This window comes from Schistocerca nitens, chromosome 9, assembly GCF_023898315.1.
Source record: "Schistocerca nitens isolate TAMUIC-IGC-003100 chromosome 9, iqSchNite1.1, whole genome shotgun sequence".
Lineage (NCBI taxonomy): Eukaryota > Metazoa > Arthropoda > Insecta > Orthoptera > Acrididae > Schistocerca > Schistocerca nitens.
Genome location: NC_064622.1, coordinates 297,533,740 through 297,561,381, shown reverse-complemented (window position 1 = coordinate 297,561,381; position 27,642 = coordinate 297,533,740). Strand labels below are relative to the sequence as shown.

Here is a 27,642-nt window from a genome sequence, read left to right as displayed (position 1 = left end):
TATGAGTAACACGCAAAACTACATAAGAAATGTAATACTACTGTCTGACAAATGGTGTTACACCCAAAACTTGTGATGGAACTTGATCATTCTACAACTTTGGGGCTAGTTGCAATTTTCCTGTCACAGTTATATTCATAAACACTTGCAGAACTCTTGAGTCACTATGAATTAAATGAAAGGAAGACTGACTACTGAAGTCAATAGAAGAAAAAAATGTAGGTATGAAATACTGAGTTACCCAATTAACAGAGAACAAGTTTGCAAGAGTTCTTCATAAAAACAGAACGGAGCAGGGCAATAAAGAACACAATGTAAGAGATGTTTACGACACACAGGAATCGTCTCTCTCTCTCTCTCTCTCTCTCTCTCTCTCTCTCTCTCTCTCATGGACACAATAAATTTTTAGGGCTTGTATTCCAGTTTGAAAAAACTGCTAAGCATTCCTAACATGAAAGATGAACACACTGCATGGTTATATGAAAACATAGTGACAGTAATTGAAAAACATTTGTGGTTATTATTGAATACAAAACCACCCACCAATGTAGTAACATACTAATATTTATTACAGAAAGAATATTTAGAAAAAGAAGTAAAGAAAACTAAAGTGTAACATTCTGTCATCAGAGATAGACTACAGTCTCAGATATGACAAGGACAAGCAACAAACTGGCCACATTCTTTTCAAAGCAATCGTTCTGGCATAAGAAACCTAAATATGAATGGTTGGAAGAGTACATGAACTCCAGACTTCCTGAGTGCAACTCCTGCATCTTAGCCACTGTGTCACTATGCTGAGTCAATATTCAGAGGCCCAGCAATGGCAACAGAAGATTAATTACATTAATTATGATAAAGCAGATTCTTGTCAGAGGTTCTATAGATTAGTGGGTTCTGGGAAAGCTATCAGCAGAACCACAGCAAAACTTCAAAGACAGTGAATGGGGCATGTTATAAGATCAGAACTTGCTACACGGAAATTTTAAAAAGAAGTAGTAACATAGCAGTACAGCCGTCTGTATTTTCCCAATATCACTACACAATTATCACGTCTTTCAATTACTCCATCTTACCACAGATGAAGGCAAGCCCAAGACACCATATGAAGTTTCGAGATTTGCATTAAGCTAAAATGGTACAGAACAAGTAATGGATTCTTTGTAAATTGATTTTTTGATGAGAAAGATGAATTTTTAATAAGAAAGTGTCTTTAAAATAGTTTCAACTGAGGCCTTGACAAAGAAATGTAACAAGATGATACAGCCTTTGTTTTTATCCACTGCATGCCTTCTGAGCATGTGCTGCTTATATTATAATAACAGACCATATGCTGTTTTTCTTCATGTGGATCCCAAATGCATATTATTTCAGTGGGTGGGTGGGAGGAGGAGAGGTGAAGGTATGCTTCAATTAGCTTTCTATCAAGTTCATTCAGGTTCATAGCTCTGTTAAGGAATAAGAAATACATGTGATGGTTACATAAACATCCAGAACTATTGAGCTCAGTAAAGTTTCTAAACCATAAATACAAGAAAAGTAAGCAATTTGCATGTTACCACAACAATAAATTAAAAATGGTCAAAATAAACAAACTGAGCCATGAAGCCCAAAAACAAGAGCGAGATGTCTCTGAAGCAACTAAAAGTACTTGAGTGAAAAGGCCAGGATATGAAGAGTTGAACAAACCTAACACCATGCCTGCGGAATGAGAAAGTTACAAGAAATCTGGAAATGCACATGGAGCTAGTGAGATGGTTGTAATAAGTATATCTCATTATTCCTTCTCACATTTTTACAAGCATCTAGATATTTTCCTGAAAAATAAAAAATATCTAAGGTATTAACTCTCATACTATCTACGGACGGAATACTGAAAATTCCTTAGCACAACACGCTAACTAGATCACATAGCAATGGTTATTTGTACATCACATTTACACATTAGAAGCTTATTTTACAACCATAAACAGAGTAACTTAGCAGGAGGCTCTTCTTCTGGTGCTACTTTATCTATATTTCCTTTTCTTTGTGGTATATCCATTTTTTTGTAAGACAGAGTTGCAAGCACTGGAACACAAGTAGCAACGAGGGACAAAAAAATGATGCTGTAAATTTTAGCTGTCAGGTTACCTGTCAGTATAAGCTGGATGTGATGCATCATGGTAGTGACCTTGTGGACTTGGCATCTTCCCGCCTTGTCCTGGAGGACCACTTCCACGAATGGGACTCGAGGGAGGGTAGCCTCCATTGTGCACCTCTTGGTTACGATAGATGCTGAGGTTTTGGTAGAATCGTTCACTTTCTCCACCAACACCATGCTGGGGAGCATTCTGCTGCTGTGGTTGTGCCACCTGATGCGCATGAAGTGCAGGATTTGATGCCTGCCGGGAAACGGGTACAGACGGTGGCAGGGTGCGAGTGTCACTCAAATTCTGACTAGATCTGAAAAACATTCATACTATGTCAATATTTCACTTACGTACTATGACTAACTTCAGCTAGCAACACAACACTGGTAATACCATATTTATTTATTACTGTATTTAACAATGGAAAATCCAGGATGGTATGCAACAATAATAAAGAAAGTTGCCACTCACCATATCAAGGAGATGCTGAATCCCAGACAGGCACAACAAAAATGTCACAATAAGCCTATGGCCAGCATGGCCTTCATCAAAAATAGATCTCTCTCTCTCTCTCTCTCTCTCTCTCTCTCTCTCTCAGACACACACACACACACACACACACACACACACACACACACACACACACACACACGTGCACAATCGCAACTGTCGCACATGACTGCCTTTGGTGGGACAGCTGGGAATATCACTCTGGGAGGCGTGGGAAGGTTAGTGGGTATGACATTCCTCAGGCATGACGAGAGGTAGCTGAATCTCTGTGAATGTGATTTAGTTGATCCAGTTCTGGATGGTACTCAGTCATGAGGGGAATGCTCCTCTGCGGCCAGATGGTGGAACGTGGACAGGTGGTGGGCGACTGGAGAAAGAACACATGGGGGATCTGCTTTTGTGCAAGGTAGGGAGGATAATTACCTGTGAAACCAGTCACCTGATCTACAAGCTAAGCTGCAACCACTGTGCTGCATTCTAGGTCAGCACGACAATCAACAAGCTGTCTGTCCACATGAATGGCCACTGACAAACTGTTGCCAGTAAACATCTGCACCATCTAGTTGCTGAGCATGCTGCCCAACACGACATTCTTCATTCCACTGACTGTTTCACGACCTTCACCATCTGGATCCTTCCTATCAACAACAGCGTCCCTGAACTGCACAGGTGGGAATCCTCCCTACAATATATTCTATGTTCCTGTAACTGTCCTGGCCTCAATCTTCATTAGTCATCGCCCTTTACCCACCTATCACCCTCTCTTTTCCCATTCCAGCACTATACAGCCCTCTATTCCACCAGTGCACCCACAATCTGTTTACTTATCTCCTTTTCCGCTGCACCCTCCCCCACCCCCACCCTCCATCAGCCCCCAAACTGCACCAGCTGCCCCACTCTCTCCTCACCTCTTCCCTGTATGCTCCCACAAGCAGCACTTTACTGTTCCCCAAAGCTATCCTGCTATCCCTCCCCCTCCCTGTCCCAGCCTCTTCATCCTCACTACCCACATTGCTTCTCCCATTACGCACTGCTGTTCCCAGTCTGGTCTTGGTTTGTGTGCTTGTGCGTGTGTTTTGTCCAATTCTGATGAAGACCTGTTTGGACAAAAGCTTTGTACGACAGTCCTTTTGTTGTGCCTATCTGCAACTCAGGATCTCCAAATAACCGATTCATAACACTGTCATTATTTCATCCTGGATTTTCCATTAATTACCACATGGAAAGCAGATAGTAGACTGAGATTTATCAGAAGGATCATAAGAAAGAATATTTCAGCCATAAAGAAAGTTCCTATTTCACCCATAAAGGAAGTTGCTTGAAGAATGTTCTTTCAACCAATTCTTGAGGATTATTCATTGATCTGGGACCCTGGCTACACTGGGATGAAAGATAGGATAGAGAAAATTTCAGGAAAAGACGCACAATTTCTCATGGATCTATTTAGTCAATTGAAGTGTGTGTTAGAAATGCGCAACAAACTCTAGTGACAGGGTCGTAGTGGGGGGAGGGGGTGAAAGTGGGAGACGGAGGGAGCAGTGTAAGAGAAGTTTTGTAAATCTTGAAGAGGTCTAATAGCAAATTCCGAGGTCCCATACATCAATACGATACAAGAAACATATTGATTCCTCAAATATGTATCTGTAATGATAAAATTAGAGAAATTCAGATATACACAGTGGGGTACCTACAATCTTTCTTTCAATGTACCAACCACAAAATTGAACGAGAAGGGATCAATTCTTGTACTCTATGCATCACTATACAGAACACTAGACATTGTCAATGTAACAAATATAGAATTCTGTTAATAAAGAAACAAAGTATAACTGTGTATTTCATTCAGCCAGACATTGTAACACTCCAACATCTTATCAGCGGAATGAACCTTGATAGCTGTGAGTACCTCATATTTGTTTAAGTAAAATCAAATAATTAATGGTGTTGTTGATGTGAACATTTATGAGGGTCAATGAGAAAGTAATGCCTCCTATTCTTTTTTTTTTTACCGAGAATTTCAAATGCAACTACATAGGTTGAAAATCACAACATTGATGGCTAATTTATGACTTTTCAATGTAATCTCCATCCGTTCCCACATTTTTCGTCCTTTTCTGACCTCTTAAAACGTGTGATAACTGGTGTTTGGTCTTGCACTGTCATGCAAAAGAACATCTGCCATAGCTGTTTTTCGGCAAACTCACTGAAGATGTGTTTTAGGCCATTTGAGGGTTCTGACATATTAGAAAGAATTTATTGTACATCCCTATTCCACAAAAACAACCATAAATGCATTCAGGAAGTGAAATGTGTAATACTGTCAATAGACATACAATAAAAGTAAAAGCAACATACTACCTTGCTTTCAGAACTAACAGTACCTTCCTCAGAGAGGAGATACGAATGGGTTGGGTAGGAGAGCCAGAGAGAACAAGAGTGACTACGTATTGATGTACAAGGTTACAAAAAATAATGGGATAATTCAGACTGATGAGCCCGAATGGGGAAAAAAAGTTGTTGAAAAGTGACGGGTCCTTCTCATTCTGGGATCTGAATGACCTGCTCTTCCTTTTTCACTTCACCCACTCCATCCCTCTCTCCTACCTGAGGAATGCACTGTTAGTTCACAAAGTTAGGTTGTGTATCAGTTTTACTGTTATGTGTCTATCAGCAATACTACACACTTTGCCTCCTGAAGGTAAGAAATGGCCACAGTTCTGTCCCATAATTTATTCGTACATATGATTTTGTTGTCATGTAGGTAACATTCTTGCATTGTCAAGGGAGAATTGTGACAAACAGTGAAACAATTTAGCAGTTTCACAACAAATAGTTTTTAGTTCATCAACATCCATTACACACTGCGACTTTCTTCAAACTGAAACTGAACTGTTACATCTGGCTGTGTGATGGGCTGCTTCTCTTTTTTTTTCTTTTTTGGCTGTGTGGGAGTGAGTGTGTGTGTGTGTGGGAGGAGGGGGGGGGGGGCTGCACGTGCAATAGTGCACAGTAGTCAACTGTGTTTATCAACCTGTCTTCAAGTGTTTGTGTGTGCCTCATAATTCTGAACAAAAATAATTCTCTGTATGACTTACTTTGACCTGAGGGCAGTAGGTCCATTCACAGTTGGCTGGTGCTGTGGTGGTATGTGCTGGTGCGGAGGTCCATCATACGACTTTTGTGGTATACTGTTGGTTGAAGAGGTGCGACTATAACCAGGGTTGAATACCTCATGCTGCCCTACTGCCTGCGTTCTCCCTGCACTTATGTCTCCGTTACCACCTGTGGAGTTGGAAGTCCACTTTAACTCAAGAAGTTAACATCATAACACAACAATTAGAATATCATTCATAGCTTACATACATTAGAAGTAGTGTTATTGCTTTCTACATAACACAAAATTTATGTATTAATAACCCCTTGTTACTTACTGTTAAGAGAAGGTACTGATTTTGAACTCTGAATTGGAGCATGAGGCATTACATTTCTTCTGGGGTCAATCGTGTGACTTTGGTCATTCATGATTCTCGATGGCAGATCACGTTCACTCATTCGTCGTGGTCCTACGTTAAAGAAAGTGGCATACTGTGAGTTAAAGTAATAAGGCTCCATTTCATGATTTAAAACAAAAATAAAGCTAGAATGTAAAAAGCAAAAGTTTAACTGTGTCTCAGAGAAACTGTAATGATAGTAAAAATTTCACTATAGTTCAGATTTTTGTCTGCAATGCATCGTCAAGTATTGTCAACATGCACTACGCCAAAAAGCAAATGTCAATAAAATTGTTTCTTTACCTGTATATACTAATACACTAAAGAAAAGATGAAACCATAATGTCTGCAAATGGCAGATTATATTAACTAATACATCAAATGAAACTGGAAGCAAAATGTGTGTTCAGCAGGTAAATAACATTCATTAAACTACACTGATGCAAAAATCATGCAAAACAAAAATTCCTTCTTCATCCACTATCTCCTATCCATTCACAGTGAAGCCATGCAAAATGTCATTATGTACAAAAAAAAGTAAAACAGAATTTAAAAAATCTTGAAACTAAATGTTGTGCTCCACTCAACTAAAGAGAGCCACATGATCACTAATGGCAACATGCTACAGTGAACGTATTGTTGCCTTACTGTCGCAGCGACCTGATCTCAGCTTCCCCATAGCCAGCAAGTTGTCCTCACTGCAAGGTCGCTCCCAGCTGCGTTGTTTCTGGTCCGGGCACCCTCTTCTCACACAAGGAGAGGTCTGAGTGACCTTTGTGGCAAAATGAACAGTTTTCAGTAAATCATCAGCACTTGCAGAACGGCTTTCGATATCCTTTTCATGGTGACAGATTTCGCCATCACTTTTCCTACGAATGCACACTGTGTGGCAGCTTTCGTGATACCTTGGAGATGTCTGTGTAGTTTTTGTTGCTAAGTTTGGGAATTGTAATAAATTCTCTACACTGTCAGTGTGTTCCCACAACTCCTGGCTATTGGTTTTATGTACATCACTTTCACTTTTGCTTCTATTATTCAATCTGCAACAGCCTCTCCTCTGGCCAGAGCACTTCCTACGAGTTTTTGTTGCACTTACATTTTCTTCACTCTGAAGTTTCCTTGTGGTGTATGCCTTTCTTCTTACACGTTTTGCTGCTAGTAAGTAACTCTCACTTTTACTCCACCTGAGCGGAGACAGTGGTCTAATATTTCTGAATGGCATAGGCTTCACTACTTTGTCTTGTTGACCGAGTGGTGACGAAATTGTCTCCAGACTAGATCCGAGTCGATACACAAGTGTGTTACCCGGTGTTCGGTATACTGTACCCCAATGGGGTCTTCCTGATAAATTGGGAACAGATTTACAAATACGCTTTCCTGGACGAATGAGTCCACGTTCACCCATCTGGGAAAAATGTTTTGCGAGAGCAGCAACTCTACCCTCACCCAGACGTACTTCATCTGGTGACTTCCAGCACTTGCTATCATCACTGTCTGCATTTACTGACACATCTTCCATTGTACTAAAATTAATTTTATGGTCCACACTTTCCAGATTACCATCACTAGTAAATAGCTCTGGAGGGGAACATACTATAGGTGGAGCTTTATTTTCAATATCCAATAAAATTTTATCGACATCTTCAATAATTTTCAACTTCTCCTCTTCATCAAGTTCTGTCCTCCTATGATTATGTGGGACAGCAATGTTGTTCTTTTCACATGACTGACATGTGAAACCACCCACGGCACCTAACATGTCAGAAGGGGTGCAGAATGATGACTGTGAACAGCACACATCAGAACATGTGTCATCTGAAATTACGGATGACACCGAACCATCTTCAGCTTCTACAACAACTGTAGGTACCACGGGAAAATTCCCCATTCGACGGTCAACAATGCTGCGTACGGAATCACTGCCTAACATCCTTCCACAGAGAACACCTGTAGCAGGACATGTGGCTCCGACGTAACACTCATTGTACGGCCTCCGACACCCCGGCACCCCACCTGTGTTGCTCCATTCGACGAGACGTTCCTGGTACGACACCGATGATGGCAAGTGCATCACAGACGATGCTGACGGGGGATCTGCTGGTGGCTTGTGCAGGGGATGGGCTGACGTCACCAGTTCAGATTTTGGTCGGGGCCGAGGGGCAGAAGAGGGCCCAGCTGTCGCTGTGAGGGACAGAGCAAGCAGCGCAAAGCAGGTTGTTAGTTGGTTAGTAGAGTGACAAAGCAAGGACAAAGCTTTATTTAAAATCACAAATACAGAGTCACCATGGTATTTCTCTCTCTCTCTCTCTCTCTCTCATGCACGCACGCACGCACACACATTAAATTCTTTCAGTAGATTTGTTAGACAGAAACACCAGCTGTTCTTTTGCATGCATGGCAAACTTTGTTAGTTTATGTACACACGCGCACACACACACACACACACACACACACCCTTCCATTCCCATCCATATTATTAAGAATGAACAAACACAGCTAGTTATGATTGTTAATCACTAGTACACTGCTCACATTAATTAGTGGAACATCTGCAGTGTTAACTCTACTTGACACTTTTTACACCAGTGACACTGCTGAACAGCTTCCAAGCCCATGGCTACTCACTGTACAGAACAACCACATGCTATTTTATCTATTGGCTTAGTCCTGCATTACGGTGTTGAAGAATCCTCAAAATAAGTTTGGTATCAGTGTGACGCAGTAAGATCCACAGACTGCAGTAATAATTCACAAACAGCGTTTTCAGTATGCCACATACACTGCTATTGATTAACAGCTTGCAAGTCACTACAACAGCAGAAAGCAGATATCATTGTCTCCCTGACAGTCATTCAGTTGCCTCAGAGTAACTACAATGAGACAGAAACAATCACAAGACATGTAGGGCAAAGTTGTCAATGCATTACAGACCCACAAGGTGACTGATATCTGATGTTATCTAAAACACACACACACACACACACACACACACACACACAAATTGTGAACCTTACCTGCTATTCATGTAAACCCAAGGGAATAGTCAATTTTGACACTGGAGAACTGCATCAGTCACAGACAGCTAAGATTTGCTTGAGCAGTACACACCAAATTGTGCCCTAACAAGCTGACAGATCTGCTCAAGATTCTGTGATGGTGCTGCATGTCATCAGTACTGACAGATATTTGGACCTTGCCACCAACCAAAGTTGCCTAACCATCCAGGAGTACACTGACCAGATACTCCTAGACCATTTGGGGGTTGCCGCGTATGTTGTTGGTCAAGAATCCCCTACCACGGGCAATAGTTCAAATGGCTCTGAGCACTATGGGACTTAACTTCTAAGGTCATCAGTCCCCTAGAACTTAGAACTACTTAAACCTAACTAACCTAAGGACATCACACACATCCACGCCCGAGGCAGGATTCGAACCTGCGACCGTAGCGGCCGCGCGGTTCCAGACTGTAGCGCACGGGCAATAGTAATAGGGCATAAGTCCATTCATCATCAAGGATGCAATGTGAATGCTGGAAATTCATATAATGGAGTCACCTTTGGCAAGATCTATCCTCAGTTCTGTCATGCATGTGTGGAAAATTATTGAGACAGGTGTTCATACTCATCTGGTGCACCACAAATACTCACAGACTTTCATGAATTAGTGGAAAAACATTCCTCAGAAGGACCTTTGTACACTTATACAGAGTGTTTCACATAGGTGTCACGCTGTAAGAAATGGAAGAACACTTGGATTACAGATGTTCTCAAACTTAAGTAAGAACCATCCTTGATGATAGTACGACTGATTGATTTCAACACTATTTACAATAGTTGTGAAGTACTGTTCTATGCAGTATAGAGTAAGTTCCAAAATAACCTCTACTAATTCTTCTGAATAGTATGCAATTATGCACAGGCATAAAATGTGTAAGAAATGTTCCATGATGTCTAACATACGAGAGTTGGAACTTTAAATAGCGGCAACTATTTATTCACAACTGATACAAAAGACTTACATGTTTGCACCTATTACTGTCCTTCAAAGTAGTCACCAGCATTGTGTAGGACCTGTTGCCAGTGATGTGGAAGGCATAGTATACCGTTAGCAGAGCCTGTTCTGTTGATGGTGCAAATGGAGCGGCCTACTGCCAGTAGAATCTCTGGAACAGTTCTGAAGCAAATGCCATGAAGTGGTTCCTTCATCTACAGAATCAAATAAAAGTCACAAGGACTTAAGTCTGGGGAGTATGGTGGATGGTACAGCACTTCCCAGTCCCATCAACTGAACAGAGCAGCCACAGCTTGCGCTGTATGCGCCTGCGGATTGTCGTGCAGAATGATGGGTGGGTTAAGCAGAAAGTATCATCGCTTCTTTTGCAAAGCTGGATGCACGTGACTTAAGTCCTCATGACTTTGATTTGATTCTGAAGCTGAAGGAACCACTTCGTGGCATTCACTTCACAACTGTTCCAGAGATTCGACAGGCTCCATCCACACCATCAACAGTCCACATCACTGGCAACAGGTTCTACACAACACTGGTGACACAGTAACAGATGTAAACATGTAACTCTTTTGTATTGGTTGTGAATAAATAGTTGCCACTATTTAAGTTCCAACCCTCATATTTTGTGACTTATATTACATCAATGATAAAAAAATTACATAAACATTTTCATTTCTGAAGAGACTGAGCTTCATCAGTGAAGGTAAGTGCAGTACATGCACGGCTGACCTTGTCAACAGAGCTGTTTACCATCAAGTCTTCCACAGTGTGGTGTGCAGTTAGTGGTAGGCAATGCTCCAGTTACAGGCACATATTTGTGTCCATGCAATCATGTGTCCACATGGCACAGCACCTGTATTCCTCTGCTGACGGGTACTTACGTCACAGTTCGGCCCCTCAATAAGCAGTTAAACTCCAAGCTCTGGACTGACTGCTAGCCACCCTCGAGTCTATGCTTCAGGCCGCAATGCCTGCTGCTACCCGTCATTTGTGCCATCTTGCGCCTTCTATCACTGCTGCTAGCCATAAGACATCTGTTCCGAAAGGCCCTACTACATTGGAACTGTGGTCTTTGCCAGGATAACAGCTGCTGCTGTCAGACAGCCATTCTGGAAGCCCCACTTCTTCAACTTATTGCCATTGTCAGTTGTATTCATGATCCATGGAACTAGTATTAATCTAATCTCTAATCTAATCTGATCATGGGCCTTTTCATAGAGAAGAACAGAAGGACATTTCAGTTGACTCATGTGGAACTTTTCCTCTAAGCTGTACCGAGTCGTGGTCAATTAACAGTAGTTATTCCAATGCGAGCACATGAGTCACACCCTAGGCACACCACTTGGCTATGGGTTACTATAGTAATGGTTGTTGGAATGTGTCTTTCAATATAAAAGCCAATATTTCAACACTGTTCGATTAGAAATTAAACTTTTGAATGAGTAATGTATTTTCAAACAGTGACAGACAATCATGTTGTGTATGGAGGATTGCATCCACACAAACAATGACATTACTGACAATATCTTTGTTTCCATACCAGGAAAACTTAATTTTTCAAGTACAAAGGAATACTAACATGTTTCAGTGTGGACTTGGGCGAACCTGCATACTGTGAGCAAGCATTGTCAGAGTACATCAAGCATTTTCTGTTAATCTTCTGGTGATTTACGTTCAATATGGATATTTCCGCATATCATGCACACTTGGGTTCCACAACAGTAATTGTTTGGGAAAATAATATTTTTTCCAACACTGGCCAATTGATTTTGTTATTCCACTAAAACTTGTAAAAGGGATCATCATAATGCTTTGTAGGAAATCTACAACCGCTATCTTATTGTTTGCAATTATTTGTGCCTTAACCAGAAAAATTCTAATTAATGAGCATATTTGTTAATTCTTGACAACAGCTTTCATCACATGTATCCCACAGCCTATAGTCTATAAGCAGCTAGTTGTTCTGTCAGTAGTATAGCAGACATCATGAGCATCTTACCTCTGCCCATGACTGGTGATGGCTGTTGGAGCAATGTAGCCAGGCCATGGTAAATGGCTCCCTGTTTTGCCACCTCCAGTGTAACGGTGGGGCCAGTACGTACCAAATATTCAGCGGCCCTGGATAACAGTGTAAGCCAAAACTTAATATCTACACATGTTTTAGCAAACAACAATTTGCTATCTGTGAGATTTGGAAAATACAGGCAAAATGTAGGTATACATAGTCTGATGACAGTAACAATAAAGCACTTGCTATAACAATATAATTTTATCATATATGATAACTGCAATCCACAAGGGTAACCAGAACACCGTAATATAAAACATTTATCAGGCATCGTCAGTAGCACTTACATTGTTCTTTGATAACACTGTTACCTGAATTACTGTAAGGAAATGCAGACAAAGTGCATGGCAATGTCCATACATAAAAAAAGAAAACTAATAGTGTCTGATTACATGATCAGTGGTAACTATTTGGTGACCATCACATCCTTATCGGGGAAGACAAATGAAAGACGGACATTTGTTGGGAGGACTCTGTAAAAACGCAGTTCCTGTGTTAAGCAAGACCCATGTAAGATCATACTAAAACCTATCCTGCTGTACTATATCAGTGTTTGGCAACTTTATCAGGTGCGCCCAGTAGCAGACACTGAGGAAATTCACAGATCTGCTGCTTGAACTGTATCCAGTATACCCATTATAGATGCATAACAGAAATAATCGCATGATTTACACTGGTGTCTCTGCAAGAAAAGTTACGTTTATTTTTTCAAAAAAACTTTAAAGTATACTGTGCAACAATTCTTCTACTAACAACGTATTATTAGTGTGACGAAGATGAGATTACAGCAAGAAAGATGAGAGAATGTATTGAAATAGAGAGTCACGTTTCCAACATTCTAGATGGAATTGGAAAGTGTGTGCCTAACACTGATACGCAAAAGTGGGAAAAACATCGATACTGATTTTGATTTCATCATCGAGGTCTGAATGTCGATGGCCAGTAATAATTGGAGCCCATAACATATTATTTTTGACACTGATGTTACATCGTGAATTTACAGAATGAAGTAAAAAATCTAATACCATATTCATTAATCTATAAATACAATAATAAATAACATTATATGTGCCACAACTTTTTGTTTACTGACTTCAAAAATAATATTTTTTAAAGAGAATCTTTCCCTCCAGTCTATTGCACTGCTGAAAGAGAGTATACCATGCTTTTAGGAACAGTTTTTCAGAAGCTGACTATGTGGCTACATACTTCAAATACTGAAGTGTAATTTTATGTAGTTTTTGTACCTTTGGATAGTAGTACTAGTGATGTAGTGGATCTGGTTTAAGATCTAGAAGGCCGTCTTTTAGACGATGACCGACCTGTAATGGTTTTTTTCATGCAGTGTTCCCTCCAGACATCATGTCTCGTTTCTCTACTTTCACATAATGAATCAATCTGTCATCAAAACCAACTTGACATCAAGAAAGCACGGACTGAATGAGCAACGAAAGATATTCATCCACACTTAGCTAAAATAATACCCAATGTTCCTGCCTCAGTCATTCAAAAAAGAATTTGTCTCCACCCCATGGCCATATCCGACGAACTACAAATGTGTTGCACTAGTGTTGTAACAATACATATTCAGAAAACGATATATTTAAATGACCAAAAAATTACTGACAGTGGTAACAAGAAGCCTGGTGTTTGCCAACACTGAAGGTTGGAATTTTGTCTGCCAACATCGAAGGTCGAAATTTTGTCTTTAACATTGATGTTACAATGTTTCATTATCGGTATTGAACATTTATGTTTAAGCTTATCACACTGATATTTTGCAAATATCAATAATCACTGAATGTTCCTAAGCTATGATAATCATGTTTACATAGGTATACATTTGACTAGAAAGTGTACAAATACTCACTTCTCTTGTGTGATTCCAACCAGGCTCTGTCCATCAACTTTCAGCAATTGGTCTCCAGCCTGCAACTGACCATCCTGAAAACAAAAGAAATCATAATTTCTGCTACTTAAACATGTAACAGTGTCATGTGATGCAGAGTACAAAACAGAATATATTACAGTAACACACATGTTACTGAGTGTAGTGAGAATTCAATCTACAAAAGCCCATACAACATAAATAGTAGTATAGTGAGAATGCAAACTGTAAATTAAGCCTACCAATTCATGTAATCATGGTGTGGAAAGTTCTGGCAGAATATAAGTAATTTAGGAATAAAGGCGACTCCCCCCCCCCCACACACACTTGTGCAACTACACTGGGCTGGCTGGCCACACAAATATGTATTCAGCCAGCACAGCACAATGTCCAATGTAGCTGCAAAAGAGGTTCACATCCACGTGTGTGTGTGTGTGTTTTTTTTTTTTTTTTTTTTTTTTAAACGGGGAGGGGTGCGTACATGTGCGTGTGAGCTCATTAAAGGATTCATCAAAAAACTAGTAAGCTTTCCGTTTTTTTGCTGTGCGCTGGTTGAAAACCCAACACTTCTACTGTGGTCTCTTTTAATGATTCAAAAGAAAAATGCAAACTTTTGAAATGAAAAATAAGTAAAAGCCTTTAACTGCTACTTTGACATTCAGCTGTATCATTAAAATTTAATGGAACGGAGTTCCAAAAATAAAATAAAAACTTGGGAAACTGAGGAGCTATAAGTGCTGTCTTAGTGATTATCTAAAACACTAATCTGCAGGAATTATTTTAAAAGATTCTCACTTGAATATGCTGTGTTACAGTGTCAAGTAATAAAGAAGCATATCTGATACTGAATAAACTTACAGCATCAGCTGCTCCTCCTTTCACAACAGATTTGATGTAGATGCCTAGACGGTCCTGTCCAGCTCCCTGGAACACAAGAGATTGAAACAAACATAAAAAACCTACATACATTTTCAAACAAAGGAAAATCAGGATGGAACAATAACAATACATTTTAATTTTATGAGCTTAATAATAATTGTTGGTACCATTTACAATGCACATCAGTGAAAATTATAAAAGAGTACTCAGGCAGAAACATTGAGAACAAAACAGATTCAGCATGTTATAATTGTTTGTGTGTGTGTGTGTGTGTGTGTGTGTGTGTATGGCAGCTTTTGTACTCATGAAATTGATTGGAAATCCCTAATACAAGTAAAGGTCTCTAGGTATGACAATCATTGCTAGGCACCTGCATGGCATGGATTTAGTGAGATTATTGATGAGTTCATACAGGAAGTTTTGTCATTTCACAAGACAACCGCACCCCAAATACAGAGCTGTTTCTGACACTTACCTATTCAGCAAACAGCTTTACCATAAGCTACCTCAACTCACTTTCAAAAACTGAGAAACCTCATATACTTATGCACCAACAGATACAAATCAAATTAATGTTCCACACTTATTCCCTGCACCTGAAACATAAGTTACCAAATAGTCTGGATGATGATTTTATCTTAAGAAAATCATAAACTCAAACACCAGAAAGTCCAGGTAGGAACATCACTTGCTTGTGTGTGTCTTTTTAATTGTGCCTATCTGCAACTTGATGTGTCTTCTTTACAGTAAGTGAAAATGAAAAACTGATGAAAATGGTCAACACTTGTTTGGCATCACCCAGAATAACTATTTGACCTCTTCAGCAGTGTCAATCTGTGACAGTTTTGAGTTTAAATCAGCTAATGAAAATTGTTGAATAACATGCTTAACTCAACCACCAGTGTTGTAACGGACTGATTTCCTATTTCCATTATTATAAGCATCTTTATTGTTTCAGACCATAAAATTGCTAATTGGAATTATCTACAATAAATACCTTTACGTCTGTTGATTTTGTGCTGTTAAAAATAACTTACTGAGTTCTATCACTTAGGAAGTCCTGAATCCAGTAACGAATCTGCTCTAATATTTCGTTATCTTGTATTTTGTTCACTAGATGACGGTGCTGGACTTGTTACATAACATTCCTCCGATAGCCAGTAATGTAATTAGCTTTGTGAAACTTTGGACTTCTAGTTACTGTTAATTTCCACATTAATGAGCAGAAAAGATCCTTGAATGTTTGGGAAACCATCTTGACAAGCCTAGCAGTTTGACAGAAGCAGTCAACTTGCACCAGTAACTTAAGAACTCTACCCAGATCTGCAAAAGACATCTCAGATCCTAATGGAATCCTAAAAATAGAAACTTCCATCCCAGTGAGCACTGGAAAATATTTTTCTTGCCGTTTCCTATTATGGTCCCCGTGAGACAACAATACTACTCGTGCAGCTACAGCATCTAGCAATGCACTTTCTGCAAACTCACACCAATCCTTCAATTACAGCAATGGTTGGGAACTGAAGTCCACCTTTATTAGTTCAGAAACAGTATGCCACATAGCAACTTGTTGCTGTTACTGCCATCACTCTTCTCTGGTGCAAATCAGCAGGCCAATGAAAAGCCTGACATAGAATTTCTAGATCAATGTTTGGACCTTACGTCCATGGTTTCACAGAGCTAATTACATTACTGGCTATCGGAAGAATGTTATGTAACAAGTACAGCACTGTCATCTAGTGAACAAGATACAAGATTACCAAGTATCAGAGCAGATTTGAGATTGGATTCAAGACTTTCTAAGTGATAGAACTCAATAAGTTATTCTTAACAGCATAAAATCAACAGACGTAAAGGTATTTATTGAGTATCCCAAGGGAATGTTATAGGGCCATTACTGTTTACAATATTAAGAGCAGTCAAATAAAATGAGAAAGATGGAAATAAGTAAGTAAACTGTTTATTATTTGAAAAGCAACTGTCGTAACTGTTAATAAACTTATCCCACTGTGAGACAAGACAATCAATCCCTTCATTTAAGAAATGTTCACTGTTTCCTAGGGAACCACTATCATACAGAAGTGTGCTCCTCTTCAACCGAAGCAAATCGACAGCAACGAATGTCTTTCTAGAGGATGCCAAAAATATAGAAATTGCACAAGGAGAGGTCAGGACTGTACGGAGGATCTGAATGTACGAGGGTCACTCCAAAAGAAATGCACACTATTTTTGTAAAAGTACAGTTTTCATTCTGCATGAGTGAAAGTTTTACAATTTGTAGATACATCCTTCCCACTTGTTTTCAAACTTAGTTCAACCTGTTCCCGTGAGTGGCGGCGTCATAGCATGTCTTCAAGATGGCTGCTACACTTGACGTTCATCAGAAGCAACGTGCTGTCATAGAATTCCTGTGCTGTGAAAACGAGACAGTGGGAAACATCCACAAGAGGTCGAAAAACGTGTATGGAGATGCTGCTGTCGATTGCAATACAGTTAGTCGGTGGGCAAGCAGGTTACGTGATGAAAGCGGGCACGGCAATATTGAGGATTGTCCTCGCAGCGGCAGGCCTCGTACTGCACACATTCCAGACAATGTGCAGAGAGTTAACGAATTGGTCACTGCTGACAGACACATCACAGTGAACGAATTGTCATGCTACGCTGGGATAGGGGAAGGAAGTGTTTGCAGAAAAATGAAAGTGTTAGCGTTAAAAAAGGTTTGTGCCAGGTGGGTTCCCAGGATGTTGACAGTGGCTCACAAAGAAACAGGAAAAACGGTATGCAGCAAACTTTTGGAACAGCATGAGAATGGTGGAGGTGAATTTCTTGGAAGAATTGTGACAGGTGATGAAACATGGCTCCATCATTTTTCACCAGAGATGAAGAGGCAATCAATGGAGTGGCATCATGCAAATTTACCCAAGAAAAAAAAAATTCAAAACCACACCTTTTGCTGGAAAAGTTATGGCTACGGTGTTTTTCGATTTCGAAGCTCTCTTGCTTGTGGACATCGTGCCAAGTGGAACCACCATAAATTCTGATGCATATATGACAACACTGAAGAAACTTCAAGCTCAACTGAGTCGTGTTCAACCACATCGGCAAAAGCAGGATGTTTTGCTGTTACACGATAATGCACGGCCACATGTCAGTTAAAAAACCATGGAAGCGATCACAAAACTTGGATGGACATCACTGAAACACCCGCTTTACAGTCCTGATCTGTCTCCATGTGACTATCATCTCTTTGGGAAACTCAAAGACTCTCTTCGTGGAACAAGGTTTGAAGATGATGACTCCCTTGTGCACGCTGCCAAACAGTGGTTCCAACAGGTTGGTCCAGAATTTTACTGTTCGGGTATACAGGCGCTGGTTCCAAGATGGCATAAGGCAGTTGAGAGGGATGGAAATTATGCGGAGAAATGAAAATATTGTTCCTAAAGGATGTATCTACACAATGTAAAACTTTCAGACATGTAGAATAAAAGACGGATTTTAAAAAAAGGAGTGTGCATTTCTTTTGGAATGACCTCGCAATTAAATGTAATATGGCACCCATAAATTGTTGAAGAGATCCATTACCATTCAATTACACTATTGGTGAAAATGTCATTGGAAATAATAGCAGTGATACCAAGCAGCAATTGTCTGGAGCAACATAAGGTGGAATGACCGCAAGCAGGAAAAACAGACGACAGGAAGACTCCTAAGAAAATTTAATTCATCTATGAAAGAAGTGGCTTTACAAATCACTTGTTTGACTGATTCTGGAGTACTGTTCTCAGTCCGGAGCCCTTCTCAAGGAGGGTTAATGGATGACAAACAGAAGTTTCCACAAAGAGTTACAAATTTCGTCCTGAGACCATTTAGTAAGTGCAAAAGTATTATGGAGATACTCAAAAACCTCAAGTGGCAGTTGCTAAAGGAGGGATGTTCTGTATAACGGGGAGGGCTGCTGTTGAAACTGTGACAGTGTACGAAACTTCCTGACAGATTAAAACGGTGTGCCGGACCGAGACTCGAACTCGGGACCTTTGTCTTTCACGGGCAAGTGCTCTACCAACTGAGCTACCCAAGCATGACTCACGCCCCGTCCTCACAGCTTTAATTCCGCCAGTACCTCATCTACTACCTTCCAAACTTCACAGAAGCTCTCCTGCGAACCTTGCAGAACTAGCACTCCTGGAAGAAAGGATATTGTGGAGACATGGCTTAGCCTCAGCCTGGGGGATGTTTCTAGAATGAAATTTTCACTCTACAGCGGAGTGTGTGCTGATACGAAACTTCCTGGCAGAGTAAAATAGTGTGCCAGACCGAGACTCGAACTCGGGACCTTTGCCTTTCGCGTGAAAGTGCTCTACCAACTGAGCTACCCAAGCACGACTCGCGCCCCGTCCGCATAGCATTACTTCTGCCAGTAACTTGTCTCCTACCTGTGAGGACAGGGCGTGAGTCGTGCTTGGGTAGCTCAGTTGGTAGAGCACTTGCCCGTGAAAGGCAAAGGTCCCGAGTTCGATTCTCGGTCCGGCACACCGTTTTAATCTGCCAGGAAGTTTCATATCAGCGCACACTACACTGCAGAGTGAAAATCTCATTCTGTGAGAGTGTACGTTTGAAGAATAGGGCAACATATTACTTCCTCTGACCCACGAAATGACCACGATGAAAAATATCAGAGAAATTACCTACATTCGATTTTCTTCCTATATGTAATTTGTTAATGTAACAGAGAACGGGAAAAATGATAGTGGTATCAGAGGTACCCTCTACGACACACCATGTAGATTGGCTGTAGATGAACAACAAGAGAACGTGTCTTCTCCCGGCAAGAATGATCTGCGGCCTGTGGCGGCTCTTGCTGGGGTTCTGTTGTCCGCAGTGAGCGCCAGAAGAGATCTCGTGCTGCCGTTCTGTAACGGGGTACGGCTGGTCGGCGCGGCTCGCTGCCCGCCACTGGCTAGTGGTGCGCTACCGGGCACGCTCCAGCACCGCCTCCGCCTCCACGGCTGCAGCCGATGCGGCGGCCGCAGCTGCATCTGGCGCCCGCGCGCCACGCGGGATCACTGGCCGTAAGGTCAAGGTCACACACCCCCACACGCTGACAGCGCCGCGCTGCGGCCGCGGGCTAAACCACCGAGGCGCACTCTGGCTTCGCCGTTCTTTGCCAGGTACGAAACAATTGCCGCAAGAGCGACGGGCGCACAATGTTCTGTAAGCCTCATGGGCGTACGCAGAAATTTTTCCAAGATTGGGGGGAGGGGGAGGGCAAAATTCTGAAAAAGCCAGTTTTCATATAACTGAGTCGGTGTTTCTGAAAACGTGTACTGCCGCAATAACTAAATTTGACAAGATGTACACGAAACTTGTATTACTTACTTACAGTTACCAACTTAGTGTTTTAAGGTAGACTGCTTCGATACCTAAACGGTGAGCATATTCTAACAGCATACACTAAGTAAGAAATTTTATATCACTAAAAATATGAATACTGCTGCACCTTTTTTACCGAACGATCTGAAATTACGTCCTTATACGATTATATCCAGGGTATCCAACGAGCTATTAAATAAAGTAACGAACCATTAAGAAGAAACGCCCATAATATAAGGCGGAAACTGAAAATTAAAAATCAGGACAACTGAATCTTGTTAGGAAAAAAGACGGCAAATTAATACTCCTGGAAGTGAACAAACAGGAAATAAACTTTATAAAAGGCTTATTAGACTTTGATGGCATCTGAAACACTTTGTACACAAAATTTCACATCAGAGAACATTAATGGATTCAGTTCATTACTTCAATGCTATCTACTTTTTATTGTTAATTAGCGTCGCTAAATTTTAACAAAATGTGTTTTGAAGGCCATATTATTTGGGTTGTGTAGCCTAAGGCGAGTATAGGAGGGATGAAGATGGGAGCCTCCTAAAATCCTCCTCAAATTGGTCGGTAGAACAGATCTTCAAATGCTGAAGTAATGCGACCCTCGTCTGAAGTTTGTCATATTACTGTGCGGCCGTCCTGGGCAGCAGAATTCGTCGTACTACGTTTGGTGATGAGTTGCGCTCAATAGAGTTCGAGGTAGTTTCAGTTTTCGGAGAGAGAACGATTCTGTAATCTGCAGTTTCGTACAGTAGCAGACGATCATTTCTAGATATTCACGAAAATACTGTAACAAATAAAGAGCCTGTAACCAAATTCCAGGCGGCGACAACCCCCCCCCTCCCCCTTCCCGCCGATGTGAAAGCCTATCCCTCTGTGCACTGACCGATCTCTCAAATCTAATTGCAGAGCTCTTATTCTTCCAAAGATCCTCCTTTTAAGTTCCAGGAGCTCAAACTGTTACGATTCTAGCACCACGTCTCTAAATGCCTTCACGTCGGTACTGGAGCCACACTCGACAACGATGCATTGGTATATTTCGTTCCCTTGATAGATGGACGCCACTACATCCGCATTCCAACAAATGTCAGACTTTCATCCCCCTTTACTGATTTCACTTTGTGTCACACGTCATTAGCACCATTACCGCTAGGCACAGAAACAATCTCACAGGCTCCACAACTTCGCCACTAATGTTGCAATCGAATGCAATCGCATTATTTCTCCTCATTACTGGCACTAAATTGCAGTTGGGTACGTGTGCAAATCGCTGCCATTTAGTACACCAAGTAGAAATAGTAAAACGTTCTGCATTTCCTTGCAATCATCGACGGACGATACCTTCCGATCACACATCAATGTCAATTTTCTTCACATGCGTAATCAGACTTAACAATGAAGTCAAAGAACCAGTAGTTTACACCAATTGAAGACAAGGCCTAGGCGGAGAGCAAATGAAACAGAAGTATGGACTAGAAATAATGAACTTTAAGGTAGGTTAGCCACAAAATTGTGGGACACGTACTGGGTACATTAAAAATGGCCTCGTAATGTTAAAATAATTAGAACACAGAAAATATAACACAGAGAATACGAAAGAGAACATTTGTATACAACCGATGACAACAAGTTAACCAAACTAATCTTCAAGTTCTTTTAGTAACGGAAGTCATGAACAAATCGAATTCTCAAGACATCAAAAATTATTTACGAAGAAACAACATAAGGGAAGAATCAACAGACTGAGGAAATTTTAGAATGAAGCTGTTAGAGGCTGAATATTTCACGGAGGAAATAAAAAAGAGAGAATGACATGATGTAGGAATACTGGAGGCAAAAGGGAAGGTAACAAGAGACTGTGAAGAACTGAAGGTAGTATATACTCGTCAGAAAGCCTCAACGAGTACAAGAGAGAAGAAGCGTCCAGCGACAAAGCTGGTCTCAAATTCCGTACGCTCGTATTTTCTTCACTTTGGGACAGCACAGGTGCTGAAAACATCCCGCAAGTCAAAGAAAACACGGCATAAACATAAGCGTCGGTGTCTACAGCCCTCTGCATCTAACGAACGAACGGACTGAGCCAAGTTTTACAATATTTCTCAGTTCCAGAAATCTGGTGCCTTCTGCTACACTGGTTGTGACCCCTTTGAAGAAAGCTGAATGTTAAACGCGAAACAAAAATTTAGTCATCTCTAGAACTTTATTTTTTTGTATTATTTAGTTCTTGACCAGAACCTTTAACGATTACGATTCTGTTATTCGCAAACAAACCAGCCTTAGAATTATCTGTTGCAATTGAAGGGAAGTCAATGTACATCACAAAAGCAGCAGGCAGTAATGCTCTACCATGGGCGGGAGTAAATGTATCAAGCCGTAACGAACGCATTCTACGTAATCTGGACAGACTGGCTGCAACAGAGCAAGCAAATGCGAGATCGAAGAAATTAATAAGGAGTATGGCGCAGGCGAAGGAAGTCGTTGCACGTCTGTGTCGCCGTCGCGCCTAGCCCGATGTTGCTTTCTCTGAAGAAGCGCCTTCCTGCTGGCCAGTGGGCGGCAACCTGAGCTACTCGTAAGAGATACCCGTGTCCAGCTCCTGTGGGAAACGGCCGTGCTTGGGAACGGGAAGCCACCAGTAGATAGATGGACGACACTAACAACTCCTGCACAGGTGAACCAGCAGTTCCGATTGTATTTATTTACTTGCCCTTCTGCGCTGCTCCACCATACAGCCACTGCATCAAAATGTCAGTGACAAGCCTGACGAAGAATATACGAATAAAGTTTGTCGAAACGTTTCAGACGATACAGTTACTTCGCTGATAATCTGAAAAAATTGCATATGTAGACTTCGTCGAGAAAATATTCTCTCTCACGTACAGGTATAGGCAAAAGCACAGGGGAGCATACAAACGTATCTTATTCTGACTCTGTATGTGGATACAGACCAATAAATTCTTTATAGGTCGGGAATAAAATTATTGAACTGAGAAACGAGTATCACTTACTGCTTTGCCTCGTTTTCATGATTTTCAGTAACTTTTTTTTCAACTCCAATAAAATCTTTACTGGGAGCAATTCTGAAACAAGCATCCAATCTTAGATACTACAGAATATATAAGACAATACAGCAGCTGTCATTGGATTACATTATCGTTTAAGCTTCAGTGCGAAACACTTCCTCAGACGAAAAATTCTTCCAGCAATGAAACGAATGCCACTCCAAGAACTGCCAGTTTGTGGAACTTATTCGCTAAAAATGGTTATTTCTGGCAGTGGAGTGGAGTCAGCAGGAAATATAAACGACGCAAGAAAACTGGTTTCCCCGAAGATTGCATCAGTCAATTTTCTTTCGAAAATTAATATTTCTGGCAGTTATTCTTTTGCCAGTAGCATGGAGAGCTGCATCAAGCCAGTCTCGGGACTGAGGACCACAACATATTCTTTTGCCAATCAGTAAAACTACCTCTGCAGTAAAGTATGGTCGTGATTATTAGTTTCCAGTAGCAGTACCTCCAAGTTGTTCTCTGCTACGAACAGTAACACAACAAATCGACAGGTGTCCACCGCTATGCAAGAGAGGCGAGGTGAAGAAATTTAACTAGTATTCCGTTCATATAAGTTTGCTAACTTTAAATTACAGCGGAATACGTGCTATGATAAAAAAATGTGGATTTTTGTTTATTATAAGCAATCTTATTTGTACGTCTACAATTTAAATCAATAATCTCATTTCTGCTTCTAAAACCATTGCTCTTTAAGGTTTTCTTTTCGTGATAAAGGCGAATAAAAGAGTTTGGAACATCAGCACAGTATTGTTTTTCGAAAAAAATTCATGAATAAACAATGAAGTGTAAGCAAGTGGAAAATCCATGAATTTTTTTGTTACAAATCACGTCGTTTTTACCGATTAATCGCTCAAATAGTGTTGAACATGTAAACAGAAATTCTCATTGGTAGTTCGACGTTGAGGCAAGAACTCATGGTGCAATATGGTGTTAAACAGTGAACATATAGCCCACACCTATTGAGTTTTTTTTTCTTCGCTCTTGGCGATGCAGAAAACTTCTACTCGGACGACTGAGCCTTAAGTTCGCAAATTATATCTGTATACCCATCTTTCATTACCTATGACACGTTGCAGTAGCTCTGTATAGCTGTAGACTTCATCCAGTGACTCCTGCGCAACTTAACATTCGTCGCTGTTTTTGTTCGAAATCAGACAATTTTGGAACAAATTTTGCTTTCACGCGTTTCATATTAAAAATAATAATAAAATACTGCCTCTGAGCACTATGGGACTCAACATCTGAGGTCATCAGTCCCCTAGAACTTAGAACTACTTACACCTAACTGACCTAAGGACATCACACACATCCATGCCCGAGGCAGGATTCGAACCTGTGACCGTAGTGGTGGCGCCGTTCCAGACTGAAGCGCCTAGAACCGCTCGGGCACATCGGCCGGCACAGACAATTGAAGACGGTCGTAATGTGTAATAGGTAGACGTCTATCCAGACCATCACACAGGAATTCCAAACTGTATCAGGATCCACTGCAAGTACTATGACAGGCGGGATGTGAGAAAACTTGGATTTCATGTTCGAGCGGCTGCTCAGTAAAACTATACTGTTAACAAGTTATTAACTTTAGTTGACGTTTTTGAATTAGGCTGTTAGTTGCTAGATGCATATTATTATATAAGTTACTGACGAGGACCGCAGGCCGCACGAACACCTGAATCGGGCCGCATCGACGATTATTGTAAAGTGTGTGTAATATTACTACGTCAACAGTGCACCCAAGTCAAGCAACATTTCAGAATACAAATCAAGTTTCTGCCAGAAATGTGTTAGTTGATATAGTAGTGTAGCACACATTCCCCTTCTGCATAGAACTGCAGCCTCGCACTTCAACATTATAGCATTTCTCGAATTGACATGGCCGGCAGGAGTGGCCGAGCGGTTCTAGGCGCTGCAGTCTGGAACCGCGCTACCGCTACAGTCGCAGGTTCGAATCCTGCCTCGGGCATGGATGTGTGTGATGTCCTTAGGTTAGTTAGGTTTAAGTAGTTCTAAGTTCTAGGGGACTGATGACCTGAGTCCCATAGTGCTCAGAGCCATTTGAACCATTTTTTGAATTGACATGGTGAATAAATGACTATTCCAGTCGCCTACCAGAGCAATGCAGGGTGAGAACATTATTTACAATTTGGTCACCAAGACGGTTGGAATAAATATCCTGGTTCATGTTGACAATAAGCTGAATTAGTGGGTTCTGGGCATGGGGCAAAAAACACTCGCACAGCATCTCTGACCTAGACCCTTCATACAACATCTCTTAAACGCCTCACTGTGCCATCGATGCACCGGACGCATTGTCACTTGAAAAGACGCACGAACGCTACTCGCCACACGAGTTTCTCCGCCTCCATTAAGTTACAGTCCAGATTCTCTGTTCTTTGGCCCAGTGAAGACGTGCAGCATTATGTGCCGTTTGTGCGCAATGACCTTTTGCCAACTACATGCCTCCAAATGCCCACTGCATGCATTTCCTTTTGCAGTATTTACTCGGAAACTCGCAGAGTTGAACCTGCGTTCACTGACGCCGGTACTCATGCTTCCAGTCTCTGTCGGTAGGGTGGTACAGCATTCCCTGCAGACACGTTGCACTGTCGCCGTTTGTACACCACCACATCGGAAAACTTCAGTCACGGTGTGGTCATGCACACGTCCGAAAGCTGTAACTACTTTCTGCCACGTCGATCGAGGTGATTCCTTACAACCGCGTGGCGCAAACTCATCACTTCGCTGCCACGACTTATTTGGGCAGTGGAGGGCCACTTGATCGCTTGTTACCAAGTTAGACGCCACGTCGAGCGCACCGAGGTAACAAGTGCGCCCTTTCAGGGGCCAGTCGTCCTCTGCCGCCGCCGGCTACTGGGAGGTGGGCGGAGCGCGTTTCCTCGGTAATCGCTTCCTGCCGCTCTGCTCCTGCCTCCGCCATTGTCTGCCGCGGCTCTGCATCTGCCACGCCTACAGCTGCTTGTCACTCTTCTGCCTTCGGCCCACAATGGCTCATTCCCGTCCCAGACGCAGTAAATGTACACGTACTCCACCGCAACCGAACATATCCTGTATCCCACGTTCCAGGGCTAAGCCCAGTATACAGATGGCGCCGCCATCAATAAAACTTTATTTCTGTTGCATAGGTACATGTTGAACAGTAATATAACCTACGTGTCAATTTGGTGTGCTGAATATTTTCGTTGGCTCCCCTCTTTTGACGTATACATATTGAGTTGTGTGCGCGTACCCTCAAATGTTTCGGTCAAATTGATAGTTGGAATATCGTACCGTCTCAAAATTACCGTCTGCGAAGTTGGCTCCGCAATTAGCACTGGTTAATAAATGGGTGGTTCAATTTAGACGACGAGAAGAAAATTGCATCTATAGCTGAAAATGTCGAGAAAATGCACAATGTGGTATTGGACGAAGAGCGAGTAAATCAGTACGTATACCCAACGCCATAGCCGTATCATAAAAATGGAACGATACATCTTACAAAAAGAACGAGAAATTTTTGAGAATGCTGACTAAACGCAAATCTGAGAAAAAAAAAATCCAACAATGCTCGTAAAATTTCGAAAAGAATCCAACTGAATTTGTGAGACGATTTGTAATGTTGATCGACACGTGGTCCACCACTTCGTCTCAGACTCTACATTGAGATAAAAGTAGAGGTCGGAAGCCTGAGACAGTGAAAAGGAACTTTTTTTTTTGGGTGGGTGGGGGGGGGGGGGGGGGGACCCACAGCCTCTAAATTATAAATAAAAGAAAACATGGTCCGTAGTAGGCTGTAATGAGGACGATCTTTATTTAAAAGACGCGATTAGGAAATTACGACGACCTGCCATTTTCAAGTCGTAACTGTCAAAGTATTTTTCGCAACATATAAAAAGTAGACGTTATATTCCTTTCTTACATTGTGAATGGATTCAAATCGATGTGACAACTTTAAACGTCATCAATAATTTGACAGTTACGACATGTAATAGTAATATTATATATGTGCTTCAAAATGAAAAGCAGTCTAAATTAACTAATCGTACGATTTAAACGAACATCGTCTCCTTTCTAGCCTACTACAGACCTTGTTTCCTTTTATTACTGAAAGCAAAGTTGAAGATGATTTCATCACTCAGAAAGATTATGTTCTGTGGTTCCTGGCATTCAAAAGGCATTCCCCCAACTCACCAAATTGCAAATAGTAAATCAATAACTGCTA

At 41.2% G+C, this 27,642-nt stretch overlaps 1 protein-coding gene and 1 non-coding gene across 2 annotated transcripts in view; one reads left to right on the top strand and one right to left on the bottom strand.

The window, feature by feature from the left end:
- LOC126204449 (afadin) overlaps positions 1-27,642 on the bottom strand; it is a 711,881-nt gene that overhangs the window by 29,299 nt on the left and 654,940 nt on the right. The window contains exons 19-25 of the mRNA XM_049938836.1: positions 14,956-15,021; positions 14,080-14,153; positions 12,141-12,259; positions 8,147-8,314; positions 6,074-6,205; positions 5,738-5,924; positions 2,134-2,445 (exon numbers count right to left, since the gene is read on the bottom strand). Of these exons, the coding sequence (XP_049794793.1) occupies positions 2,134-2,445; positions 5,738-5,924; positions 6,074-6,205; positions 8,147-8,314; positions 12,141-12,259; positions 14,080-14,153; positions 14,956-15,021 (1,058 nt within the window). The remainder of the gene's footprint in view (positions 1-2,133; positions 2,446-5,737; positions 5,925-6,073; positions 6,206-8,146; positions 8,315-12,140; positions 12,260-14,079; positions 14,154-14,955; positions 15,022-27,642) is intronic.
- Trnas-uga (transfer RNA serine (anticodon UGA)) lies at positions 19,433-19,507 on the top strand. The gene has a single exon. It is a non-coding gene; the product is annotated as a tRNA-Ser (tRNA).